General features: G+C 41.4%; 1 protein-coding gene across 3 annotated transcripts in view; it reads right to left on the minus strand.

Moving 5' to 3' along the window:
* The window catches only part of LOC135874010 (LIM zinc-binding domain-containing Nebulette), a 411833-nt gene that overhangs the window by 174473 nt on the left and 213580 nt on the right, over positions 1 to 23780 (minus strand). For all 3 annotated transcript variants that reach the window (XM_065398686.1, XM_065398685.1, XM_065398684.1), the window contains exon 4: positions 14312 to 14419. In XM_065398686.1, coding sequence (XP_065254758.1) covers positions 14312 to 14419 — 108 coding nt within the window. The remainder of the gene's footprint in view (positions 1 to 14311; positions 14420 to 23780) is intronic.

Here is a 23780-nt window from a genome sequence, read left to right on the forward strand (position 1 = left end):
CTGCTGATACAGACTAACACAGGTACCACTCTGAAACCTTGCACTTTTATATTACTTTCCAAACATTACTGAGTTATGAAGTAGCTAAAAATTATGATCCCCATTTTTCAGACAGGCAAACAGACTCCGAGAGCTTTGAGTTACTTCAAGTTACATTACAAGCATCAGAGTTAAGATTAGAGTACAGGTCATGTGGCTCCCAGAACTATGACTGGTCTGTTAGACCAGACTGCCTCCAAGGCAACTCATTCAAACTTACTGGCAGTTTCCAAACCCCAAAAATGAGGATAAAACACTACTTTGCCTACCACCTACTTGTGGCCATCCTAAATCCTGGTGTGTTTCTTGTTTTGTTTTAATCTCATCTGTGGTAAAAACATTGCCCCATTTTATAATTGGGGAAAACTAACACAGAGGAATGTTGAGTGACTTGTCAAAGTCAAGTAGGCACATGCATAATGATTGTGAGACCTGACTCTCATACCAACAGCCAGTATCTTGGGGACTATGTTAACAAGTTTATTTTAGGCTAATTTTAAGTTATAACTATGTAGAAATTGGATTTAAAGAGGATAATTTTGAATTTAACCAAAAATTATTATAGTTACAAATGTGCAGTGAAGTATTGATGGTTTCTTTTCAAAGACATGCCACAAAGTTTGCCTGAAAACATAGAACCTCCAGGACAGTTTCTCCCATGGGGTTGGCTCTATGACATTTATGGATAATGGTCAATAGTTTTCAATCCATATGCAATCTTCTTTCATATGAAGTAAGGGAATATAACACTTTGTGACAACTAGCCCTCTTTGATATTTTTCCAATATTCATAACAAATTACTCAATATTCATGAGAACCATTTCACTTACATGATAATGGTATTAATTATGTTCCTGTAACCCCATAACATATACAGAACCCGTTGAAGTCAATTACAGTTTTGCCTGTGAAAGGACTACAGCATGAGATCCTTTATAATACTGATAGCAAGCATTTTCCAAAAATGAAAGTAAGCACCTGAAAAGCATCTGGGATAAATTTAACAAATAATTTAAGTCTACTGCGATTATTTACATAATGTCCTATGCTAAAGAATGAATGTTCTAATTAGTAGCAATTGATTGAGGAAGTTGGAGACATTAAAATCTTAATTTAAAAAAAAATTGTCCACTGCTTCTTTTTACTGAATTTCTATTTAAAAAAAAAAAAAAGTAACAGGCCTCCAATTACATCCAAGAAAGCTTTTGTATTTTCATTTTCTTTCATAGAGTCACAATGAGCCTTTGAAGTTATGATTCGTCACTTGGCTCATCAGTGCCTAACTTTGCAACATAAGGTACCTTTGATTTTGTTACCACTATTGAACAAACAAAATGTTCTAGTAGTTCACTTAATTTTGATGTACACTTCAGTTATAAAATTATGACATGAAAGGAACCACACAGAAGTGTGACATACTGAGGACAGTTTGATGACTGAATCACTTTCTGGATTTGTGTCTGAGACTCCTGTTTGAGAAGAAAAAATGAAAATGACTTAGATAAAAAACTCTAATCATTATATATCCTGCACAATAGAGAAGAATGCATTTTAGTTGCTGATGTCAATGGTATTATTACTTCAATACAGAACCTTCCATTAGTACCAATAATAAATAGAAATCTCAATTCAGACTTAGTCCAGCAGTGACTATTTAAACTCTAGAAAGGACAATCCGTCCTTTTAGTGGAAGGAGGAAGACCTTTCCTTATATCTATCTGCCATACTACTGGACTCTGACGGTATACTGCTATTTATAATTGATTACCAAAAGACATAGCGGTCGAAATAATTTGGAAAATGGGATGAACCATTGGTTAACCATCTCAAATGTACACCAAACCATCATGCAAAACTTCCTTTGGAAATGATGATAAATCCACAGTTGTGGATTTCCTCCCTCCCAAGGCCCAGGCCTTAAGGCAGAAAAAATGTGGGCAGGTACAGTGTGTGAGGGTTTTGCAGGGGGTAGTGTGTGTGTGTGTGTGTGTGTTGTGCAGGGGGGTATAGTGTGTGGGGGGGGTGAGTGCTAGACAGTCACGTAACCCGATACTCTGTGATCCTCCCTTCCGCCCGCCCCCATTTATTTCCCTGCAGAGTCTGGCCTGGGAAAGTGCAGCCCAGCCCCCTGGCTCTGGCCCACTGGGAATTCAGCCCCCACCAGCCTGGCAGGCACCCATCTGACAGTTGTGCTGGGCTGAGTGGGCACTGCCCTGAGGCACAGAACAAAGACTGCCATTCTCCCCGCCCCCTCACTGGGCAACCTGCCTCTCCTCCCAATCTAGCTTGTTGGGCTCAAACTGCATGGGGGTTGTGGCTGATGTGTCCCAAGCATGCCCTGACCCCTCCCCCTCCGGTTCTATGCAGCCCCCCCAAACACACCCAGCTCCCCATTCTGTGTAACCCTCCCAAACTCGCCCAACCTCCCCATTCTGTGCAGGCCCCAAACATGCTCAGCTCCCCACTCTCACCCGTTCTGTGCAGCCCCCCCAAATATGGGCCTCGGAGGAAGAGGCTGAATGGGGGTGGGGCCTCAGAGCTGAGCTACAGTCCAGGTGCCAATGGCCCCCACTTCTAGGGAGCTTTCGGCGCAAAGTCCACCAGGCGCAAAGTCATCGGGCTTCAAAAGGGAGATGACCCACGCTGCATCTGGCATTTTCCCCCTGCATGACCAGCCTATTTTATTTTGGGAAGGCTCAGCCTCCTGAAGCCTCTTTTATGCACCTCCTATGTATGTGGCATATTGGAACATGTGTTAAGTGTTGCCTAGACAACTGAAATCTATATAACATTATCACTTATTTTCCAGACAGTTATGTAGCTTGCTGCAGTCCTTACACAGACAGGATCTTCCAAATTGGATATCTGACTATAGGATCAAGCCCAAATTAGTTTAACATACCAAATATACTTAGATGAAGAAAAATGTAAAACAGTTAAATCAATGATGACTAGACAGTACCATACCTGTGCAGTAAACATGAAGTGAATTAACCTAAATTTGCTATGTGGTTTGCTGCAAAGGCCTGCTAAATAATATGCACATTTTTTAAAAAATGTACCCCATAGAAATGATGTTTGGCTTTTTTCCCCCCATAGATATGACAGCACTATGAAATTAAGTAAGAACTAACATGTTGAGAATAATCATTGACTAATTTTCTGTTTTCTGATCCGTAATTGTGTATTTTACGGTGGTGAAGCACTGGAATGCTTTACCTAGGGAGGTGGTGGAATCTCCTTCCTTGGAGGTTTTTAAGGCCCGGCTTGACAAAGCCCTGGCTGGGATGATTTAGTTGGGAATTGGTCCTGCTTTGAGCAGGGGGTTGGACTAGATGACCTCCTGAGGTCCCTTCCAACCCTGATATTCTATGATTCTATGATTTTGTAGGTGTGGGAGGATGGGTATGAAGAATTTCATGGAGATAGAATAAATTAACACTGCTGCCGAATTTAATGGCTCTTGCTGTAGAATTTGGTCCCACTAGGCTGCAAATTATATGGTGCCCTGGCTGCAACCTTATGCATGCACTTGAAATTGTGGATTTGTCACTTACTATTAGATGTACAATATGATTAAACATTCACTGCTCTTGTAAATTAAGTTTAGCTGTTGTTTTCCTTCAATAGGGAATGAAATTCAACCCTTCAGTAGTATCTCCAGCAAAGTCGGCACCACTACCATCTAGAACTTCTCTGGCTACTGAATCATACCCAACGGCAACTATCGTAACATCAGAAAACATCCTGCGTAACGTAATTGAAGTCCTCTTTCAACAGGAAATGCTAGCATAACCCCACTCTCTTAACACCTTGAGAATGTATATAGAATAGAGTTGAGCAATCCCTCCAGTTCCTGTTAGCTATGTATTCTAGTGCATAACTAAACATTATGATGAGCAGTCAAAGGAATGTACTAATTTGATCCAGCATATTTTACCATTTTCACAGCAACTTCTCCACTGTGGAATCTGTCTCTTATTTCTGCAAAGCCCAAGAAAAAAACAAAAAACAAAAATACCCAAAACAAAACCAAATTGCAAAATATTTCAGGTTTTCACAAAAATATTGGGGTTGCTAGCAGAGACTGGAGAGAGAGCCTTTTAAAAAAAGCACACAAACCTATATAGTAATTCAGATAATACTGAGAGCAAAATGGGTGAGAAAATAGTAGTAGTCTCATTCTAATCTGCTTATTGAAAGGGCAAACTCTTATCCTCTGACATCTTTGTAGGCACAAGCAGAAATGTCACATGCAAACTTTCCCCACCCCACCCCTTACATTAGGGAGGTTAACAAGTTTAATCACATTGACTTAATAAAGTGTTGGCTTTGTCACAACTAATGCAGCCACTGACAGGCTAAGGAAATGTAGTCATTTGTGCTAACATGCAAAAAAAAACCAAAAAAACCCCTGAGTGTCATAGATGACCGAATACCCGTACCTTCAAGATCAGTGAAGTCTGAGAACATTACAGTGGTGAGACATTCAGATCACTAGGGATCAGGATTAGAGATGGCTTTAGAAGAAGCAGAGCATCTTGTTCTTCATCGGGAGATACACTGCTTAAAATACCACTCTAGCAACTGCTAAACAGCACAAAAGTATTAGAAAGAAGAATTAAAGGCTGAAGTGTTGGAAATATGAACAGTCTCATACCCATCCAGAAAAACAAAAAGTAAACTTTTTATTGTAAGAAGGTACACAGGAATGCCTGAAAAAGCCTAGATTCTGGGCTTCAACTTTTAAGCCACTTAATTTCAGCTCATTTTGAAAATTTTACTTTACTAAGTGTTTCTTTTTTTACTACACACAAATACACTCACTTCACAAGTATTCATTGGTTAAAATCAGAAATGTGGCCTTATTCTTTATTATTTAAAAGACATTGTAATTCTATAAATAAAAATAAAAAGTCTATTAAATAAAATATATTCATTTCATTATTTAGCTGAAAACCTAATTTTACAACAAAATTAATTACTTCATTTACCTCATAGTGTGAGGTACTGAAAAGCCACTGAAAGAAAAAAAAATCGGCTTTCAGTAACTTTCTGATTCTTGACATGATTTAGTAACTTAGTAACTCAAAGTCAAATGCAATACATTTAACATAATTTACTAGCTCATGCTGTATATCGGAAACTTGCCAAGTTCCCTTTCCCCTTATGTTGTGAAAACTACTAACGGCCCATGTTTTAAATGCAAGGCTTTAATCAGACTTTCAAATTCTTTAGTCAGAACCCCAAAATAGTAATTAAGTAGTTATTCTGAAAAACTTTTCAAATGCCTTTATAACTAACTGTTATTGCAATGCTCCTTCTACAAAGTACACCTCTACCCCGATATAACACGAATTCGGATATAACGCGGTAAAGCAGTGCTCCAGGGGAGTGGGGCTGCGCACTCCAGCGGATCAAACCAAGTTCGATATAACGCAGTTTCACCTATAACGCACTAAGATTTTTTGGCTCCCGAGGTCAGCGTTATATTGAGGTAAGGTGTATAGCCTAGGGAAGCATAGAGATGAGATACCATGGCAACATTCTTTAGTTGCAAAGGCAAAAAAGAAGGACATAAGTAGGTGCGTCAAAATGGCAGTTACATGTCTGTGTACCAGTTTTAGCCTCTGGATATAGTATTTGAACTTCCTATTAAATATGTGCACATCCCAGCTCTACATCATATTACAAATGTCTTTGTTGACAAGACATACAAACAATTATAAATTAAGAAAAGATCCATGAGATTGTGTCTTCCACATAGAAAACTAGTAATTCAAGAAACTACTAGATAGTTTCCTCATGTGATAAAACTTTGCCTTGGCCTTGCAATTCAACATGAATATTGTTCCATACCTCTTGAGATTTGGGAACTTCTCTCTTATTTGCTCAATCTTTTTCCTCTGTGCCTCCTAACCAGATGACTTTGTTAAATCATAAGAAGAAAATCAGGTCCTCCTCCTTCCCTCTAGACAGGAAGGAGTAGTTTGGTCATTGAAAAATAGAACATTCTTACTGAATTAGAGGATTCCTCATGCAAAGCATCCCACAAACCCAAATACAAGGATTCATTTAAGTGATTTATCACTTGTTATATAGTGACAGAAATGAATACAATGCTGTAATGGCCCTGACTTTGGACTTGAGTACCTCTGCTCTAATTTATCCTAAAGAAACATTTTAATTGCTTCTCTGTAATGCTTAGACTTGTTAAGGAAAAATTATTTATTTACGGTTGCTGTCCAAATAATTGGGCTATTTCATCTAATTGCACTTAAATTCTACAGTTTTGCAACCAATTTACAATTAGCAGGCATTTCTCATGAATGTTGACCAAATTATATAATATAGAAAATTCATGCCTTTGGGGATTTTTCTTGACTGCTTGTTTTGTGTCTATCACACAGCATAATTTCATATTGTCAGCATAATGAACAATGTTACAGTCATCCTGTCAACGTTATTTATTTAAAACAGAATCAGAGAGATGACTACAACTTTGATACATGTTTTAACACGGTAAGTTCTATGATTTTGGTAATCGGACAACTTCCAATCAATGCCTATTTTATTATAAATCATGGCTCTATCTTTAAATCTTAAAAGTTGACTCTTTTAGAAACTTTATAAAAAGACTTTCTGAAATTATATGTAAACCCATGTAGCATATAGCACTGTTATACAAATTATTTGTTATAAAAATAGAGAAAGAAGAGCTTTTCTAACCTAGTCTGTAGAATAAATTCTGACAGGTTTCAGAGTAGCAGCCGTGTTAGTCTGTATCCGCAAAAAGAACAGGAGTACTTGTGGCACCTTAGAGACTAACAAATTTATTTGAGCATAAGCTTTCGTGGGCTGTAGTTAGTCTCTAAGGTGCCACAAGTACTCCTGTTCTTTTTGCAGAATAAATTCTGATATCCTATATGCTAAATTAATAAGCGAGCCTGTAATTTAAAAATTATCACTTTGTAACATACCTGAGGCCTGTTCTTGAATGTAGGTACCATATATGTTTGATTCTAATTCTGGACCTTCACTTCACTTAAAATATTTCCTCTAACCCCAGAAATCTTCCAAGATAACTCTGATCTCGGAATTGTAAGGTTTCTTTTGGAGGCCACTTATCATTGTTCACAGGTTCAAAGAGAACCTTTCAACAATAATAAAGTCTTCCAAGGTCTGCTGTCGGTTTCCAAAGCCCCTATTCAAGATACAATGTACTTCTATCTGACAAAACAGTACTTTCATTTCAGACCATTTGCTGACGTGGAGTTTCTCTCGCATATTTTTAGCTTACCAGCAGATCAGCTCAATATAAATGTAGGTATAATATCTGTCAAATTTCAACAGATTTTTTCTCACTTGAGAGCTCATCTGAATTTGTACGTATAATATAATTACACGTGGAACAGATAGTGATGGCTATAGTTAAGGCTGCTCAACACCTTCCATTATAAGAATCTATTTTCAATTATTTATAACTTTGCCAAACTTAACCTACTCAAGATGACATTTTCCATTCCAGGTGTCTGCCTCAGGATGATTTATTTTGTTTTTATTTTTAAAGTTTCAGCTAAAACAGAGCAGCTGCTTCCAAAAATGAGGTTAGGAGAATATATATTCCTTTGCCCATGTTAAAAAAAATTCTTGAAACTGCATCATTGAGAAGGTCTAGCATCTCCATGCTTTGCAGCAGGGAGTTTAAATTTGGGAGGGGTGGTCACTGTGGTGTAGGGATGTGCCTTTTGCCATCCACGAAAATTTGCTTAAAGTTTTAAGCCTCTGATAAATCACAGTTTCCACAAGTTCAGGAGAGATTTGCTAGAGTTTGGCAATTAAGCTCCCCAATTCCATCTCTACCGAGCATGGTCGTCCATCCCCCCCGGATCCCACAGCTCCAATATGTTGACCAGAATACCCATAACATCCCAAAAGATCAACTTAGCGTGCTCCAAACCAGGGATGCAGGGGCTGAGCAGTACTTTTCATGCAATTGCTTCTTCCAAACACAGGGGGCTGCTGTGGCACCAAAGGAACTGAGAGCAGAGAGATACCCTGTCCTGTGTTCTCAAAGGTTCCTTCTGCTGGCACCCAGGTGGCATGAAGGGGAAGGAGGAAGCTACCAGACTTGAATACAGAAGGGTGAGAGGCAGGACAGGGAGGCAAGGGCAGGAGGTGGGGCCAAGGTGGATGAAGAGGAACCTGTGGGGGGAGCATGGATAGAGCAAAATACCAGAGCAGAGGATAGGAACAAGAGGAGGAGAGGGGGCAGGAGCCCAGGGGTAGGTGGGACGATAGAAGCAAAGTGGAGGTTGGATAGGGAGAGGAGCAGAGGGAGGAGGAGAGAAGCAGTGAGGAAATGGGCAAGGGCCAGGGTAATAGCAGAAGGGGAAGAAACATGGGCAGGACGGCGAGGTGGAACAGGAGGAGGACAGTGGGAGGCTGGGGGGACAGGGGTGGGAAGTGTCTCTAATCACTAGAGAACACTCCCGTGCATAACCTGGAATTGAACAGATTATTCCTGATTCTCCACATTCCTTTGTTGTCTAGCAAAGTGTGTGTCTCCATCCCTTCCTCATAGAAAATAACAACCTAGTACTGCTACCATTTACTCCATTAGCTCAAATGTTAGGGAACTGGTACTGTGAATCTAAAGATCCCAAACCCTGCTCATGATCCACGTCTTATTCATATATTCACAGTCACACAGAGGAGTAATTGGCTCTTTTGCTGAGTCACTCTCACGTCATGTGCCAGGACCCTGCTGATGGAGGCAGAATTATTTCTGCCTTCTTACTATGATGACAGGTCAAATGGATTCTATCAGCTCCACCACAGGAGTATAAGGTTTGAATATCGGAAGGTTCTCGCTGAGATAAGCCATAGCCTCCGGAGAAAGTAGAGAGCTCCAGCTCATTGCTCACTTAAGTACAACAAAGTCCAAAAGGGATGAGTTTGGACATTACTGATTGAGAGAGAGAGAGAGAGAGAGTGTGTGTGTGTGTGTGTGTGTGTGTGTGTGTGTGTGTGTGTGTGTGTGTGTGTGTGTTAGTTAACAGGAAGAAAGACCCTTTTATCCTCTAAATCTCTAAGCTGATGTAAAATGGTAGGAAAATAATTAAATGTGTTACATGTAATTTACTTTAACTGAAGTTTTGTACACTCTGGACTCAGTCCAACAAGATAATGAGCAGTTCTGGGAGTTGCTCAGCGCACTTAATTGCTAGTGGTGTTAAGGGGACCTGAAGGCAATCACCACCTTGCAAGATGGAGTCCTCCAAGGCCAATATTTCCATGCAGTTCAGAAACTGGTGAGTGTGTATGGAATATTTTTGATGTCAGCAACTACATTTTTCATCTGGCTCAATTATAATTATGCACACAGATATAAATGGGTTTTGGCACTGGTTAAATTTAATGTAGGACTTCCAGATGAGAGATGAAAATTATCATGTTTGGAAGGAGAAGACTAAGCAGATAAAAATATCAGCCACTTGGTTAGGCAATGTTAAACCCAATTATGCCTTTAATAATGCTCACTCTTTTTCTGTGTGATTCTACATGCTTTTCCTGTCTACTTATTGGCACACCACAGATTACTCTAGCACTTGAGTTAGTTGTGTGAAACGTTGACATTCATGAACCTGTCAATTTTGCTCCTTCCTTTTCATTCAGTTCCTCTCCCCCTTTGAAACCAACCAACCAACCACCCTTTAAACTAAAGTCTTCAAGCTTTACGCTTGTAGCCTACAAATGGTGCTCCTGGGCTTGATGTTAACAACTTCTCCTGCCAATTTTCGTTACAATCTGTTTTGGCAATTTGAAAGTGCAGTTTATATTAGAGCAAGTAAACAGGGCAAGCAAATGTGCCAGCAAGTTCCAAATATGAAATTGTTACTCAAACATACAATTAGGGCCGAGATCTACTCTGAGATGTGCATAGCAAAAATACAGAAGCCAGCAACAGGAGTTTTTCTTTAGATACTGTGTGAAAACACGTTTGTGTCACATCTGAGAGAGTAATCCTCCTTTATCCCCTAGGTCTTTTGTCTGAAAATTGGTATTTAGAGCATTCATATTTAGGAGCAAGTTTTGCCATCAGTTACAGCCCGGTGGAGTTGCATAGATGTAGTTGAGGGTAGATTGTGACCCCTACTACTTAAAAATGTGCAACAATTTGCCTAAGAGACAAAACAAAAAAAGTTACCCTTCTTATGATACAAATTCATGCACTCCGTTTTGGGGGAGCTTATATTACCAGATTTCCATTGAAACGAAAACAATGTACTATAAACCAAAAATTTTTCTAATGAAATTGAATAGTCACATCAGAATTCAATCATCCCTAGAGGTTTAAAGTGTTATTTTCATATAACTGGGCAAAGAGACAGTGTTAATTTACTTCTTGGTACATTAGGCTATTTTTTGGTTTGTTCTGTTTTCAGATTTAGCAGAGTAAATTAAAGCCATTTTTTAGAGCTCACTTTTTTTTTTTTTTAACATGACCCCCATCCTTCTTTCCCCCAACATCTTGCATATTGTCAGGAAGGAGAACCAGGGCCGGCTCCAGATTGTTGGAGGCGGCATTCTGCCCAATCCTAGGGCGGCACGGCCGCTTTTTTTTTTTTGTTGTTCTTGTTCCGCTCCGGCCGCCCTGTAGGGGGCGGCGGCGTGGAGAACCAGAGCGCCCTGCAGGGCAGTCCTCTTCCTTCCCTCCCCGCCGACCGGAGCGGAGCCCTTGCGGCAGGTGGCAGGAGGCGGCGCAGCGGGAGGGGCTGTGTGGCAGCGCCCCTGCTGTAGCCCTGTCCGCCCCTTCTCTCTCTCTCTACCGCCCACTCCCTCCCTCTCCCCCCCCCCCCCCAGCCAGTCCCCCTGCACCCGCGCTCCAGCCGCGCCGCAGGCTTGTTTTTTGCTTTGCCGTTCTGGCCGCCCCGTGTGTTTTTTTTTTTTTTTTTTTTTGCTTGGGGCGGCCAAAAAGCCAGAGCCGGCCCTGAGGAGAACACCATGTATATATAAAATAAGTAAATGAATACATTTTCCCAGGTCTCTGGACAAAGAAGGCAGTAGATGTGTGCTTTTTCTGTTCATACATGAATTAAATTCATGATCAAATGCTTATACTGAGGAAAGATTAGGTAATACCAACTTGATCCAAGGCAGGCATACACTATGCAAGATTCCATACACCATCATGCTTATCCAGCAAAGCCAGCGGGAACTTGACATCCAGCTCCTGGCTTCTTCTTAACAGAAATTGCCCATTTAACCAAACTGTAGAGATGTTTGATTTTAAATTTGAAATAATTTACCAAGAACTAAATTGAGAACAAACAACTTATTTCATATATGACATAAATGAGGTTCCAACCTGATCTCCAGAGATAAAAGACTAATGGCACTAAGCTAGAGGCATTCCTGCAAGTTGTTGCGAGTCCTCAATTCCCATTAAGGCTGCTTAACATTTTATTAAATTGTGTTGCTCTTTTTTCCTTTAGCTATGTGATTCCCTTTTCAGATTTACAGACACAGCTTCTTCCCCTCCCTTCAAAACTGCATGTGCAACAATAGAGCCTTTGCAAAATTATTATGGCCATTTTGCTACCTTCTCATTTTCCTTGATAAAATTCACCAGTGTTATTGGATTTTGAAGTTAAATGTTTTTAATTTTCAGAATATTTGACAGTTTTGACTGCATATTGAAAATTATCCCTCATAGTTTACAAGGACAAAAACAACGGCCCAGATCACTAACAAAATAAATGCATTTCACTGCACACACAATTTGAGATTTCTGTGTGCATATTATATGCCCATTTGATTCCACAAATCAGTGACATCCTTTGCAGCAGAGTGGATGTGAATTTTTATGTTTCAAATATTGAACAAAACGAATTTATGAGCATCTTAAATCGCTCCATACAAATTGGAAAATGTACAGGCAATTTAAAATGCTCATCCATCCATGAAAAGGTTGCCCGAAATATCTCAAACTTGTCATTAAGAGACCTACTTAATTTATTTAATTCTCCTATATCAATCTAGACTAGAATGCTTGGTTTGTGACTGTCATGCCAACATGATACTAACAAGCTATTACATTTCTTGCTATGGGGCCTCAAAGGTGCTGGGTGCCTTGTGAAGGCTGCTCCAATCCCACTGAAGTCGGGAAGTATACTGCACACCTTGCAGGTTTCGGCCATTAATTCACACAACGGTCTGAGGACACAGAGCAAATTTCACTCATTTCTGAGAAACTTCATCCTGATCCAGCTATACCAATCATGCCCCACATTCCATTAGTACTTGTCTGATCTAGGCACTTCAGTGTCTGGGTTTCTACTAATAAAAGAACAACAGTATTATGGCCACCCCTTTTATAACTCTTTTTTTAACCCCCATCTATTGTTTTTTTCCCCTTTACGGTTATATTTCACTATAGCACAAAAGAATCTTTCATGCATTATGAAAGAGACAGAGCACTATGAGAATTTTTGTGAGTGCTGCAGGACTTAATATCAAGACAAAAGAATATTTTAAAATATCTGTTTCTACTGTATTACATCTATTGATAATATAATATTATGTATATTTGTGATAGGTATGCACATAACTGTGCTAACTTACCCCTGCCGTGAAGTTGTTACAATTTCATTTCAAAGACAATCTTTGAGAAGTGTCCAGTAGTTATGGGGAGGAGGGAAGAGAAAAATCAATGCACAACTAAAAATTAAAAAAAAGATTATTAGTAAGTTTTATATTTTGCTATATATTAAAAGTGACAAAAATTTTAAAAAATATAAAAGAGCTTACCTTTCAACCAGTTAAAATCTTAATGAGATTCTTAATCTAACCGTGAAGTACATTTCTAAACTATTAAACACAGAAGTTACTCTGTGAGACAATCTAATAATAATAATTAGATTTAAACTGTGTTTTATGTAGTATTATCCTTCTACAAAGTAGTATGATAAATCTAAAGGTGTTTAGGATAGGCATAATTGAAATTGAACTTCATTTACCAATTTTTTTTAATTCTGCTTTACCCTTCAAGATTAATTCTAATAAAGTCCTTTGATTTCAAGTCCAGATATCATTTATATAGCAAGAGAAGAAAAAAAATCTTCATTGACATACGACATCTTTTTCAGGTATGGAGAGATGGGAGTTGAACATCCATGCTTTACACCTACTCCCCTGCATAGAAAAAGGAATCTAGGAAATAAAATATTTCTTACCTAAAACAAATTTGCTTGGTCTGAAAAGAAATGCAAATGTGTTGGGTGCAAGAGCCAGACAGTATAGTTAATTAAGCAACAAGGTCCCATGCCCGCAGAGAAACCCTTCATTCCACTCAAGAAATATTTTTCTTGCAAGTTGGTAAAGGTCAAGATCCTTTTCTGAAAACACTTTTCACCAGTGTGTCTCTCTGGTTTTGTGCAACTACTTTTTTTATGGCTAAAACAAAGGAAAGAATAAAGAATTTACAAAAATAGCTTACAGAGCCTAGCTCAAAGTCAGAATACCCATTAGAACTGAAGCTGGGTAAAGCTAAAGGCAATGTTGAATTTTATTCTACATAATATCCACTGGACATATATATTATGGTCTATAACAATTCTCCATTTTTGTGCAGTCAGCTAAATGTCCAGTGTAGGAATATATGAATATATAAAATAGTTAGGGTGGAATTTTCAAAAGCACCATAGTGCTTTTGAGGATAAGTTCCATTTTTGAAAATCCCACTCCATGTCAAAGGTGTTATTCAGTATTATTAATATTGGTATAAATTAATGCATGACAATGCTTTTCCATTGCTAGCATTTGTACCTCTTTTCTTATCTATATGCCATTTTCCTGGTATTTTCTTTCTAAAATTAAATATCAGTGTCTTATTTTATTTTAGAATTTTATTTTGCAAGCTATGCTTATTTTGAGAACTCCTGTAGAGGAATATATATCAAACAATATAAATATTATTTGCAAACAATAATGTTAAATAAAAAAGTAAAATGCATATAACCTTTGTAGTATAGCAAATACTACAAACACCTTTGATGGAAACTGGAGAGGTGAACACACCTGCCAATGTGCTGTGTAAGTGTATGGTATAAGGTTACACACATTTCAGAACCTGACACACAAATCAGTCATCAAATTCATTTTCTTCACTTTCACAGACTCCATCAGAAACATCACAAACCTACAATCATGCCTTTTCTTATGTGTACCATGTCTGATCTGCTATCGTTGGAGGAGATAGTCACATACGTTACTAATTTGTTCCTGAGTCCTTTTCAGTCTTTGTAATTCAGGTGTGTCAGTCACAATGCTGAACCCTCTTCCTTTGCTTTCTTCAAAGTCTCTTTTGTATTTAACCTAAGGAATAGAAAATACAGAAGAATAGTTATTTTCACTACGTACTATTAGTAATATCACAGACTAAGATTTTTTTTAAGTACTCGTGACTGGCTGATAGCCTTGGAGGGTGAATTCTTCTCTTTATCCACAGAAAACAGGGCAGCAGTTGAGCAAGTTTCCCTACTGTTCCACCCATGTGCCTTCTATACTGTAGGAGTGAGAAGATCAGTCTTCATGCCCATTTCCATCCTTATACCAGTTGCCTCTGCTGAAGATTGCCAACAAAGATGTCACGCAAGGATCATGAAACACTGACTACATTCAGACATGCTTTTGTAATTAAAAATAAAATTTAGCAGAGGTTAAATTGGAGTTCATATAACAATGTTTCATGTTCCAATTCTCTCTTTATAATGGGGTTCATCATTCTCCTCCCCATTCTGAATACAAATTACACACAAAAACTGTGCAACTGTTAAAAGAATATTACATACAAGCACAGCTCCCACTAACTTTTTCGTTGCTCAGCACTTCTGCAATCAGACCCCAGGGTCTCAAGTTTGGCACCCAGAAAATGAGGAACACACAATTATCTACCACTTGTGAAAAGTCTGGTTTAAATGACTTGTTCAGCATTATGTGGGAACTCAAAGGCAGAGGCAGGAATAGAATCCAGTTCTTCCAGTGCAGCATTCAACTACCCTAACCATGAAACCATCCTTTCTCTTCCTGCAAACCCTGCCTCATTCCTTACACACCTTCCAATACATTCAGTAGATAAGGCAGGAATCCTATGGACAGCATTTCCTTCAAGTTTTGCAAAATTATAAGCAACTGAAACTGGGGTCTTATAATAGGAAGTGTTAGCCAATCTTAACGATGGATGGTGCTACCAACCCTGCCTATGATAATATGTTTAAACAGAAAAACTATACATTGTGTGCAATAATATTTCCTTTTATTCCAAATACACCAGCAGTTAACTTGAAGTGACTTTTTTCGTATTATGGAACAGCAAAAAGAAAATATAGAGAGAATCATGCAATTTGCACTATGCCCTTCATAATTTTGAATTAGTTGACATCAAATTGGAGCTATAGTTTTATCTGATTATCAATTATATCCACTAATATATAAATCTTCACAAGGATTAAAGGTAACTAAATATATCTTTCGAAAAAATCTCTGCAAAAATTTTAAAAATTTTAAAAAATGAATTAAAATGTTGGTGCAATAGCAGCATATGCATTACACTGGGGTATTGCAATCAATTTTCAAAAATTAGTTTTAAATCACAAGAATCACAAAATAGTATCATACTCTTAAGTTTCATTAACATCACAGCTGTACAAATTGTTGCTCTCAAATGCTGGCTTTTGTAAATGTAAAACAACCAAAAAACTCAACCAATGTCCAGGCAACATGAAATATTAAAAGATCCATACTCTCTCTGGTGCACATGTATAATCATGAACTTTACTGTCAATAATGCAGTGCAGTCTCCCAAGGTGCAGAGTGCCCTCATGTACCTTTCAGGAGTGCTTAGCACCATGCCGGATTGATTCCTAGAAACTATGGTTGTGACATAAAAAAATAGAAACAAAGCTTTCAAAAACAATTTTAAAAGAAATAGTTTAAAGTGAAAATACACAGTGAGGAATAACGCTTACGCTGGTCCCCAGGGAAAGACTAGGTAATCTAATAGATCTTTTCCAAATCAAATTTCTATGATTCATGGTTCTGGCCACATGTCTTCAATAGACCCAAGTAGAGGATTTTGTTTAACCATTCTGGATTTTCAATCTGAGGTCAGTGTGGAGACTCCACTTTCTTATCTGTATCTAAAATCATATCCTGGAAAAATGGTATAATATTGTGCACTTTTTCAGTCAAGAATTCATTATTTTTCAGGTAAGATTTGCCATTTTTCATCAAAGCCATCTATTTCCATAGAAATGACCTTTTTCATCTGTAAAATTTACTTCCCTTCCTGTTTTCTCTCTTTTTTTCCCCACGTGCACTGTGGAAAATACACTAAAAATTCTGAGACCAAAATGCTACTGATCTTTCATTAGTGGTATACATTTCTGCATTTATCTTTAACACAAAAATCACTTCCAGTAGCAGAAAGACAGCTCTTTATTAATTAACAGCTCTGCAAACAGGATGGCAATTCTAAAAACAAACCAAAAAAAGCAAAACAAAAACACAGCATAGCAGGTCATCATCCTCTTTATCATCAGTGGAGAATTCTGAATATGATTAGACCCTGAAGTTAATCCTTCAGTCTACCCCCACCTCAAAATTAGTCAACCCTTAGGCCTGGTCTACACTAGGCTTTTATGTCGAATTTAGCGCCGTTACATCGAATTAACCCTGCACCCGTCCACACCACGAAGCTATTTAGTTCGACATAGAGCTCTCTTAAATTCGACTTCTGTACTCCTCCAAAACGAGAGGAGTAGCGCTAAATTCGAAATGGCCATATCGAATTAGGCTAGGTGTGGATGGAAATCGACGGTAATAGCTCCGGGAGCTATCCCACAGTGCACCACTCTGTTGACGCTCTGGACAGCAGTCCGAGCTCGGATGCTCTGATCAGCCACACAGGAAAAGCCCCGGGAAAATTTGAATTCCTTTTCCTGTCTGGGCAGTTTGAATCTCATTCCCTGTTTGGACAGCGTGGCGAGCTCAGCAGCACTGGCAACGATGCAGAGCTCTCCAGCAGAGATGGCCGTGCAATCTAATAGAAGGAGGGCCCCAGCATGGACTGATCGGGAAGTCTTGGATCTCATCGCTGTGTGGGGCGATGAGTCCGTGCTTTCAGAGCTGCACTCCAAAAGACGGAATGCAAAGATCTACGAGAAGATCTCTAAAGCCATGGCAGAGAGAGGATACAGCCGGGATGCAACGCAGTGCCGCGTGAAAATCAAGGAGCTGAGACAAGGCTACCAAAAAACCAAAGAGGCAAACGGACGCTCCAGATCCCATCCCCACACATCCCGTTTCTACAAGGCACTGCATTCCATCCTAGGTGCGGCCGCCACCACTACCCCACCACTGACCGTGGACTCTGAGGATGGGATACTGTCCGCGGCAGGTTCCTCGTCGGACATGTTAGCGGACGGGGAAGATGAAGAAGGAGATGAGGAGGACGAGGCAGTCGACAGCGCTGGCACCGCTGATTTCCCCGACAGCCAGGATCTCTTCATCACCCTTACCGAGATCCCCTACCAACCGTCCCCATCCCTTACCCCAGAGACAGAATCAGGGGAAGGATCAAGCAGTAAGTGCTTTAAATATCTAAACATTTATTTTTACAAGAACTGAAATATTTATAATATTAACAATGGCTGTTTCTTAAAGTGCTTAAATATGTAAACAATTATCTGCAAAAAAACTGGAATATTTACAATAGTAACAAAGGGTTTTTCATGATTTGTCTGCCTTAGGCTCTTCACAATTTAGTCCCAAGTATTTAAAAAAATTTTTACAATGTCCGGTAAGTCATGATTATGCTGCCCAAGACGCTCCACTCTTTAGTCCCAGTGCACCTACGCGAAAATCCGGTCAATATGGCCGGGGATGGAGGCGAAATCCTCATAGGAGAACTCCTCGTAGGTCTCATGAAGGTACATTTCCAGCCTGTTCATCAGGTTCCTGGGTAGGGCGATCTTATTGGGCCCTCCGTGGCAGGACACGTTACCGCGCCACGACACCATCAGATACTCTGGTATCATTGCCCTGCAGAGCATAGCGGCAAACGGCCCTGGTTTCTGAAGGCTTTCTCGAAACATCCTTTCCCTCTGGGACTCCGAGATCCTCAGCAGGGTGATGTCGCTCATTACGCCCTGCTTTGAATTAGGGAGGGGAATGTTAGTATTGGGACTGCTTTACAGCCACGCGGTGGAGGGAGAGGGGCAGCATACAGGGATCTTTCCCTGGAACAGCCGCAAGGGGGTGGGACAGGGGCATAGTTCATGCTGTCCTGATTGCTGGCAGCAGAGACTGGCATTGCTTTCAATGTGAAAGGAGGCCAGTGCTACTAGTACAGTTTTAAGCAGCCAGAAGTCTACGGCTTACCATGATTGCACGCTACAGAAGTTCAGGTGTCCTGCCACGCTTCTCAGATAACTGCAAGACCACTGCAGGACCCCAGGCACTGAAGGCGAGGGCCGAAAATTCGACCTTGTCCTGAGTGCGCATGTGAGAGGTGCAGTGCATGGTCTTGTTCACAGAGAAAGACTAGGTTCTTTGTACACAACTTCATTTATCTGTCTCAGGAATTCACTCCATTTTTCCCATTCACACAGACACATCTGCGACTGTCTCCCAACCCAGCCTGTCAGCACACTCCCAAAGGCTAGCGCAGATTAGGAGGAGGAAGAAGAAGACGCGGGAGGACATGTTCTCAGAACTAATGAGCTGCTCCCGAGCCCAGGCAGCCCAGCAGACACAGTGGAGGGAGAACTTGTCCCAAATGCACCGAGCAGTCATGGAACGGGAGGAGAGGTGGCGTCAGGAGGACCAGCAGGCTACTGAAAAGCTGCTTGGACTTCTGAGGGAGCAAACGGACACGCTCCGGCGCCTTGTGGATGTTCTGCAAGACCGGAGGCAGGAGGACAGAGCCCCTGCAGAGCCCCTGCAGTCTATCTCTAACCGCCCTCCCCCGCCACCAAGTCCCACACCCCCCTCACCCAAAGTACAAAGAAGGAGGGGCGGCAAGGGCCGTTAAAACTTTCAGTCAACCCCTGCAGACTGCTCTAGCACTAGAAGGCTCTCATTCCCCAAAATTTTAAAAGTCCTTTCCTACACACCTCACAGAAGCCCCCGTGCAAGTTTCAACCCCCACGTTTCATGTCTGGTTCATAATAAAATATTCGTTTCTGTTAATTACTGTTTCCATGATTTTATTTTGGAGGAGAGTCTGTCTGAACGAGGGGAAGGGGCATGGTAATTGGACAGGACAGTCACCTTTACCAGGGTACAGAGGCGGGGTCAGGTCCAGGATCAGGACACATACCCAGTGCAGTGACTAGTGACCCTGTTCAATCTGGGAGGTGGTTTTCATGTTCGGGGGGGGGGGTTGCTCTGTGACTTTGTGGCGGGGGAGGGCAGTTACAGATCTAATGCATCACAGAGCCCCGCAGCAGGGGAGCTGTAACCCTCCTCCCCCTGCCAGACAGTCACATAGCCGACACATACACGCTGTCCCGCCCAGGAGGGCTGGCAGGCTCTGTTGAAACAACCAGTCCACCACTGCGGAACCCGTCTTTCCTGGAGTTTAGAAGCATCATTTGCATCACAACACTAAACCCGCACCCCGCCACAGTCTGCGTCCCAGGTTTAAAACATTCTCGCGAAAACAGTAATAAAGACAACGGTGTTCATTAACAAAACAGAAAAGATTTTATTTTTTGGGAAGGGGGTGAAGGGGGTATGTAACTGGAGAGGATAGTCAACGGTAACTGGGTAAAGAAACGGTGGCAAGTTCAGGTTCTGAGTCCACAAACTTAAAATTCACTGGTGACCCTGCTCAGTCTGGAAACTGTCTTTCAAAGCCTCCCGGATGCACAGTGCGTCCCGCTGGGCTCTTCTAATCTCCCGGCTGTCTGGCTGGGAGTAATCAGCAGCCAGGCGATTTGCCTCAACCTCCCACCCCGCCATAAAGGTCTCCCCCTTGCTCTCACAGAGATTGTGGAGCACACAGCAAGCTGCAATAACAATGGGGATATTGGTTTAGCTGAGATCACAGCGAGTCAGTAAGCTTCTCCATCTCCCCTTGAGACGGCCAAAAGCACACTCCACCACCATTCTGCACTTGCTGAGCCGGTAGTTGAACAGTTCTTTTTCTGTGTCCAGGGCGCCAGTATAGGGCTTCATGAGCCAGGGCATTAGCGGGTATGCTGGGTCCCCGAGGATCACTGTAGGCATCTCCACATCCCCAAGAGTTATTTTGTGGTCCGGGAAGTAAATACCTTCCTGCAGCCGTCTAAACAGACCAGAGTTCCTGAACACGCGAGCGTCATGAACCTTGCCCGGCCATCCAACGTTGATGTTAGTAAAACGTCCCTTATGGTCCACCAGTGCTTGCAGCACCATTGAAAAGTAGCCCTTTCGGTTGATGTACTGGCTGGCCTGGTGGTCCGGTCCCAGGATAGGGATGTGAGTCCCATCTATAGCCCCACCGCAGTTTGGGAATCCCATCGCGGCGAAGCCATCTATGATGGCCTGCGCGTTTCCCAGGGTCACTACCTTTGACAGCAGTACCTTCACGATTGCCTTGGCTACTTGCATGACAACAACCCCAACGGTAGATTTGCCCACGCCAAACTGGTTCGCGACTGACCGGTAGCTGTCCGGCGTTGCAAGCTTCCAGAGGGCTATGGCCACTCGCTTCTGGACAGTCAGGGCTGCTCGCATCCGGGTGTCCTTGCGCTTCAGGGCAGGGGACAGCAACTCACAAAGTTCGAGGAAAGTCCCCTTCCGCATGCGAAAGTTTCGCAGCCACTGGGATTCATCCCAGACCTGAAGCACTATGCGGTCCCACCAGTCCGTGCTTGTTTCACGGGCCCAGAATCGCCGTTCCACAGTATCCACAAGACCCATTGTCACCGTGATGTCCTCGGCACTGGGTGTCGTGGTTTCAGACAGGCGTGTGCTACTCTCGGAGTTCAGGTCCTCACCCCGGTGCCGTAGCCTCCTCGCCTGATTTCTCTCTATCTGCCTCAGTGAAAGGTCGATGATGAGCTGCGATGCATTGACAACGGCCACAACTGCAGCGATGGTCGCAGCGGGATCCATGCTCGCAGTGCTGTGGCGTCCGCGCTGTCACTGACCAGAAAAGTGCGCGAACTGATTTCCCGCTGGCGCTTTCAGGGAGGGAGGGCGGGAGTGACGGTTGGATGACGACAGTTACCCAAAACCACCCTCGACACATTTTTTTACCCAGAAGGCAATGGCGGCTCGACCCAGAATTCCAATGGGCAGCGGGGACTGCGGGAACTGTGGGATAGCTGCCCACAGTGCACCGCTTCCAATGTCGACGCTTGCCCCGTTAGTGTGGACTGACAAAGTCGAATTACTGTCCTTAGTGTGGACACACACGTTCGACTTTGTAATATCGATTCCACATATTCGATTTAACTAAAATCTAACTACTCTCGTAGTGTAGACATACCCTTAGAAAGCCTATTTTAGTCCCAATAAGCTTAATCCTTCCATCCATGCACCCACTCTTCTATTTGCCAGTAAGATCAGTAATAGAAAGACAATGAAAGAAGGATCTGGAGCAAGAGGAGAAAAATTTGCAGCGACTAATAAAAAAAAATAGGGAAATAAAGCCCATAAAGCAACTTCTAGTGTTTGAGTCTGTAGAAAGCAGCTATAGAAACAAACTCCATACACATCTTTTGTTAGTAGTAAAAGAAAAGACCAGCACAGAAAAGACTCAGGGAACTACAGTGAATTAAGCTCTGATTGTTTTTGAATACTGCCTTCCATAATCAGAAGTAAATAAAATACATTCCAGTAGGTAACGTTAAAATACCCTCAGAATTTTGCAATTCTTCCAAAAAGTCCTCTAAGTTATGAGCAACCTCATTACAGTTTTACTTTTAAGTGCAATAATTATACATTTAGATCTGTTAGAACAAAAAGTTCCTCAATACAAAAAAAAAAAAAATTGCTTCAGTGCCAAGTAATTTGACCACTACAGAAGCCCTCAGATTTGTCATATGGTAATTACACAGGGTAAAGATGGTTCCAATGCTACCGACTGTTCGACCAGTGGGAGATCCTGTCCCTGCTCTGCATCATGCAGTAAACTGGGCACGACTCTCTGTGTTACAATGCACAGTATGCCTGATCAGCTCTATGACCATCTACAAATCTCTTTTCCATGTTTCTCTGAGAAGCTTCATAGTTTTGCCAAGGAGCCACTTCTAAAAAATAAAGGTCTTGGAATTCAGGATAGAGCAGTTAAAAAGCTGGATGGATGCAAATGATTAAAATGTATAACATGAGTAACTGTGCAAATAATGGCACTACAATGTAAAGTCTTTAAAGGTAGGATTGTGACAGCTGGTTCACAAAAAAAATCACAAGCAAAAGAACCTCACCAACTAAGATCTGAAAGGAAAGAAAATCAGAGGGAGCAAGAGCTCAGGATTACAGAATGAGGAAAGGATTGAGTTCATAGTTAGAATACACCACAACTGCATGTGTCTGGTAACAGGAATTCAAGTAAAGTTATGCCACTGATGAGTCCACTGAAACAACCCCAAATAACTCTTATACTTCCATTCCAATCAGTCATGTACCTTACCACGCCATCAGAAATGACTTTACTGCTTAGTCACTTCCGCCCAAAATTTGACATTTAATCCACTTCCTTGTACCTTGTGTTTTCATTGTGCAAAGTGGGTGTAACACACTATCACATTCGAAAGGCAGTATTTTCCCTCCACTTCGTAGGGTAAAAAAGACTACATAAGGTACAGGGCAGCAGAGAATCAAGCCTTTTGTGCCTGCTACCCAAGCAAGTGGCACACATTAACGCTGTGGAGGCTATTTTAATTCCAGGTGCTCCTTACCAATATGCAAGAAAGCACTTCAGAAGCAACAACTGAATTGCAAGCAGAGATGCAGAGAGGGACAATTCAATGCAATAAAGCCGAACAGGGTCTCCTGCTTGGAACTTGGACAATTCAGAGAAATATGGTCCGCAAGGTAAAAATTGTCTTCTGACCCACTGCCTGTCAGAAAGTGATAAATCTCTGGACTTCCATTGCCTTACCTCTGAGGAACCAAGTCTGGGGAGGTAAAGTCTGCAATTCCTACCCTGCCATTCTGGGACAGATCTTCCCCGATATGTACAGACTATCTTTAATCAGGAACTGGAAGTGAGGTCTCGGAGGATCAACATATAATCTAAAAGTAATTTAATAAGCTACCAAAGAAAACCTGGATCTATATTTGGCAATGATAGCCAACAACCCTAGCCCTCAGAAAAATTACCCAGTGTAACTGGGATAAGAAAAAGACCTTTTTAAAAATTTTCTAGTAGTACGTTTTCTAAATCCTGGAACTCACTTTTAATTCATGTCTTCTCTGCCCCTTCCTATGTGGGAGAATTTTGCATATTTTACAAATAGCATGATCCCATGGTTATCCTGCAGAGTACAACTTCCTGGCAGCCACTTGAAATTGACATGGATTATAGGCAGGCAATCAATCACCACAGTGGATGATACACAGAGGCCACACTAGCTATAGGCAAACTAGGCAGCTGCCTAAGGCAGCAGATTTCTGAGGGCGGCATATTTCTGTAGACTCACCCAGGTTTCCTCCAAGGGCAGGAGATGAGGCTGCTGAGGCT

This window comes from Emys orbicularis, chromosome 2 (assembly GCF_028017835.1).
Source record: "Emys orbicularis isolate rEmyOrb1 chromosome 2, rEmyOrb1.hap1, whole genome shotgun sequence".
Classification (NCBI taxonomy): Eukaryota; Metazoa; Chordata; order Testudines; family Emydidae; genus Emys; species Emys orbicularis.